This window comes from Gadus morhua, chromosome 20 (assembly GCF_902167405.1).
Source record: "Gadus morhua chromosome 20, gadMor3.0, whole genome shotgun sequence".
NCBI lineage: Eukaryota > Metazoa > Chordata > Actinopteri > Gadiformes > Gadidae > Gadus > Gadus morhua.
In genome coordinates, this window is record NC_044067.1 from 3,443,858 (window position 1) to 3,448,857 (window position 5,000).

The 5,000-nt window shown below is 44.3% G+C and overlaps 2 protein-coding genes across 2 annotated transcripts in view; both read right to left on the minus strand.

Moving 5' to 3' along the window:
- Nucleotides 1-2,227, minus strand: part of hoxd9a (homeobox D9a) — a 2,249-nt gene extending 22 nt beyond the window's left edge. The window contains exons 1-2 of the mRNA XM_030344361.1: nt 1,119-2,227; nt 1-889 (exon numbers count right to left, since the gene is read on the minus strand). The exon at nt 1-889 is cut by the window's left edge and continues 22 nt beyond it. Of these exons, the coding sequence (XP_030200221.1) occupies nt 645-889; nt 1,119-1,767 (894 nt within the window). The 5' untranslated portion in view covers nt 1,768-2,227 and the 3' untranslated portion in view covers nt 1-644. The remainder of the gene's footprint in view (nt 890-1,118) is intronic.
- Nucleotides 2,228-3,647: 1,420 nt separating this feature from the next.
- hoxd10a (homeobox D10a) overlaps nt 3,648-5,000 on the minus strand; it is a 2,466-nt gene continuing 1,113 nt past the window's right edge. Inside the window, exon 2 of the mRNA XM_030344280.1 lies at nt 3,648-4,392. Within this exon, the coding sequence (XP_030200140.1) occupies nt 4,118-4,392 (275 nt within the window). The 3' untranslated portion in view covers nt 3,648-4,117. The remainder of the gene's footprint in view (nt 4,393-5,000) is intronic.

A 5,000-nucleotide genomic window follows, 5' to 3' on the forward strand; every position in this document is an offset into this window, starting at 1 on the left:
AAGCATTTTTTAAAAACGTTGTCTAATTGTTCTCATGTCTAACAAAACGACTTAAAAAAACAGGGACAGAAGACGCAGGCGTGTCGTACAGTCCCTCAGCGGAAAGGCCTTCAACTATAGGCTACACTTTAATTAACATTTTTACAGCAATTTACAAATTCTAACCCAGATTAGAAAACCGACACTCGATACACTGCTCTTATCCTCCTTTGAAACAAAAAAAAAAAAAAGTATTTACTTGCTTTTTGTTAAATGCAATTTCAAAAAATCAACATAAGAATATTAGTTAATTATCAAGAAGGGGGCCTCGTGGCTACGTTTACCGGATCAAGACACAGGCGACCTGGAAACCGTCTTTAATGGTGCATGTGTTGACGTTGTGGTGTCTTCTTCCCCGACCACTGCGTGCCTACTAGGTGGTCGACCCGTGAACACATCCCAGGCCCGGGCCTGGTCCCCACCACGGACCTGGATCGACTACCCAGGCCTGGGTCCACTCCAGACCCCGGGCCTAGGTCCCCAACCCGGGCCTGAGTCCAGACCCTGAGTCGGACGATGTAATTACAAAATTGGCTAAATCTAAGACGCTCAAAAAATAAAATAACCTGATCGCACAAACATAAAACGCATGAGAAGAAACTGAATCACAGGTGATCCTTGCTGTTCCTCTCCCGGTTCATTTTCTTCATCTTCATCCGCCGGTTCTGGAACCAGATCTTCACCTGCCGCTCGGTGAGGCTCAGTATGCGGGCCACCTCGTAGCGCCGGTCCCGGGTCAGATACATGTTGTACAAGAACTCCTTCTCCAGCTCTAGAGTCTGATACTTGGTGTACGGGCAGCGCTTCTTTCTGGTGGACCGAGCATGAATCCAGTTAGCGGCCGGGTTGTCTGGGAAAGGGGGAGATATGGAGAGATACATAGTGTGGGTGTGTTGGTGTAAAGCTTTGAAATTAGTTTGAAAACGAGTGTAACGCTATTCCATATAGTCGCAATGGTTCAGGAGTAGTTCCCGAGCCGCGACACTTTTATAGGATGGTAAAAAGCTCCGGCTTGGATCCACACCCAGCTCGTACAGTTGTAAGGGTTGTAAATCAACGGGGCTTTTTCGTTTACTTACTTGGGTCAAGTTGTTGTTTCTCTTCTTTCGGCTCGCTGTGGCTCGAAAGATCACTTCCAACGTGAACCTCCTTCGGCGGCGTCTTCGTGTCGGTTCTCTCGGATACTCCACACGCGAAATCCACCGCCGCGACCGGACGAGGCTCCCGGGACTCGAAGCCCGGCGCAGCGCCGCACTCGCTGCTCTTCGCCTGGACGCTCTCGGGCTTGGCTGCGTACTGACGCCCGGCGGAGGAGTGGTGGAAGCCCCCGGAAAACGAGACGTGGTTGGAGAGGGGGTCTATCCACGACCGGACGTATCTGCTGTCCGCGGCGGAGATGTGGGGCTGGTGGTGCGCGTACGGGTGGTAGATCCCCGACAGAGCAGCGCTGGAATGCGGGTGGACGGAGGACCAGGACGAGGGGAACACCGCCGACTTGGGGGCGAAGTTACAGGAGGAGAAGTCTCCGTTGTCGCCGGCACCTGGTGGCCTTGAGGTCACCGTGTGCGGACCTTGGATAAACCGCGCACCGTACATGTCCTCCGCGTCGTGGCCCATGATGGACTCGACATAACAGTTACCAAGAGTGCTACTGGTGGACATTTTTGATCTCTTCTTACTCATATAAAAGGTTACACTGTTACGGGAAGCGTCCCTCGGAACAATCATAGTATTTTGCTGGCCTCATCTACTGGGATTGGTTACATGTGTCACGTGGTCATATTTACCAATACAGCGAATAAATCAGCCCGCTAATAGCGCCATGTTTAGCTCTGCTATTCGATATATGGGCAGACTGTGTCCACTCTTGTGCCTTATTCTAAACATCTGGAACCACATTTTAAGATACTTTCCGGTTTTTGGTTCTCGCCTTCGGGCCTTTCTGCAGACAAAGCCCCGCTGAGCTCAGAAAGCTACAATATTATAACCCAACCTGTAAAGAAAGATGCGTAATATCGGATCTGGGTGGATTCGTATGCGATGGTCAGGACGCGCCGGGCTAAAACGCCAGTAAAATGGTTTATAGACGACGACGCCTCGTAAAATAAATGTAATAACATGCTGTAAAATAGCAGCAGACGCCATCTTCGTCCATATAGGTTTACCTATAGGCCTGTGCTGTGTTTGTGTGTGTATTCCTATCGAGTGGATGATTCCTTTATGGATTTCATATTTGCACTAAGCGGGTCAGCATCACGGCGCGTCTTAGCGTCTTCTGATGAGAGCCATAATTACTTAACGTATCCATATTCTTTATGAGGTGCGTGTGATTACACGCCCTTAATAAAAAAGGAGTCGCAGAAACAAAGTCCATTCGTGGATTGATGTCTGAAAGGTCAGATTTTAGAAATTGTAGATTATTTAATTTTAAAGACCCACTGACAGGTTTATTTTTATTTTTTATTTTCTGTCTCCGAGTTGTATGATCTTTAAAAGAAGACCAAACAGTATTTTGCAACATGATTGAGGAAGACGAGGCTCCGGGTGGGCGTGTTTTGTTGTAAATGTCTAGTAAATTTAGTGTAGCAATGCTTTTGTTACACCACGTTACAGGCCATATGTAAATATAACATTATAACGTGCTTTAAGCTATAATTGTAGGCCTGTGACGTCTGATGTCGCCCAACTTTCGTGCGTGGTTTCACCGTGCTCCTATTCCGCCGTCTGTTTGTTTATGTGTGTCTGGTGCAGAAAACATTAAATAATGTAAGTACTTCTTGAGTGTTTGGACTGGATTTCTTAGCCAGGAATACAAATTGTAGGCCTGCTTAATCAGAGACAGGCCCGAACACCGATCACACGTCTTATCCCCATTCCATAGGCCTTTATAAATCTCCCCTAATTTAGGCCTGAGTGTTTCACTACGCATGAATCTATACATCGTCAGTGAAACAATAGTGAATGCAGTCTTACTTTTGAGATAAATAACGGTGATCAGGAAATTATTCAGACAAATGCCGCTTAACTAATTGGCCCGCCGTAGCCATAGCGCAAATAGCGCGGTAGTGGATGCGGAATATGAGGAGGTTTTAAGGGCTGTAGGCCTGAATCTGATCATGACGTGCAATGTGATACATAGAAGCCGCTCTATGGCCTATTTGGTGTTTTATCGGCAGTGTGGTGCATTAAGGCCGCTGAGCAGACTGTGGTGTGTTATGTATGTGTGACCAACAAAAACATGCCAGTGTCCAACGATTATTGAATTTGGGCCGAGCAGAATTGGGGTTTATGCGTCTTGAATTAAGAAATCTTTATTGTAGTTCGTCACCGTGTGCTAATAACCAGATAATAACCACATTTCTTAAATCTGAACTTCATTTAGAGGTAGTTTGCAGCCAGCTGGGATTTTTATGTCTGAATGAACAAGCAATTCAAAAAAGGCTTGAGAAGGAATAGCCACGGGCCCAAAAACGAATTTTACTTTTACATGATGCTCGTAACGTAGCCTTTACTCTATTAGAAAGTACCCCTACTTTGTAATGGAGTCATTTTAGGGTTTCTATCGATGCCAACCTCTCAAATACACGCGATCGATAGAAGGAAAACAAACAGAATCAATTCATGCCTTTTGGACAGTCTGTTTATTGCAGGATACATGCCACAAACATGCAACACAAATGAATATACTACGCCACTTGAAACATTTCTGCAATGGAGCCACTGGCTTGCGTGTAGGGCGCTACATGAGGCTAAATGTGCTTTTGTGTCTGAAATGTTGTCTGATACCAGTCAGGTCGCTATACTGCGACATCTTCACATTAAAAGAGCCATGTCTACTGAGAACGGAAACAAAACCAAACAAGTAAGCTCAATAATTTAAGACATAAAAATTACCCTGTAATAAAATATACCAATAATAAGTAATGCAACAAAATGTTTACCAAAAAACACCCATAAATCTACAATCACAGTTTCGTTTACATAAAACAAAAGGATGATACAAGGACATTAACGCACTAACATCGTATGGACAGGAGGTGACAAAGACGCTGAAACACTCAGAGGAACTCGTTGGAGCTCACGAAAAGGTGAGGTTGGAGGTGAGTTCTCGGATGCGGTTTTCCCGGCTCATCTTCTTGAGTTTCATCCTGCGGTTCTGGAACCAGATCTTGACCTGTCTGTCACTCAGGTTCACGCACTTGCTGATCTCTAGGCGGCGCTCTCTCGTCAGATACATGTTGAAGAGGAACTCCTTCTCCAGTTCCAAAGTCTGGTGTTTGGTGTAGGGACACCTCTTCTTTCTGCCACTCTTCGCGGTCAGCCAGTTGCTCGTTGGTGCATCGTTGTTGAACTCTGAAGGATAAATATATTTAAAAAAAACACGCATTAGAATTTCACATCCAGCTAATTAAACACATTTTACTGGGATTATTCTGTGTTCCTCAGTGATGGCAGAATAAATAATGCAGAATGTAATGTAATGTCCTAAATTAATTAGGACACTACTGATAAAAAAAAACGGAATCACTGGTCAAGTCAATACGTGTAGCAGCATCAATTATAAATGAGCTAATTAGTGAATGTAAAGGGAATATGCTGCCACAGTAACACACAATACTGTTACTATGCTGCATCTGAGCGCTTGAATAATACTTTTCCCTGACTATATTTAATAATCTGAAGACATTTTGAAACTTTTTGAAGTCTCAGCATCAGCCCATAAATTCGTTACATGACATTTAAGTAAACAATAAAAAAAAACACTTCAGTAAAGAAAACAGTTTTAATTTTAATTCAAACATTCGGAGCATCATTGCGGCATAAACTCGGGTCAATTAATTAATCAATCCAAGTCCCATTGAAATCCAAACGTGAGCTTAAATCCAACATTGAATTAGACTTTTAACCAAAAATTGCACAACATCACCACATCCACAATTAGGATGTTTAAGTCCAATAAG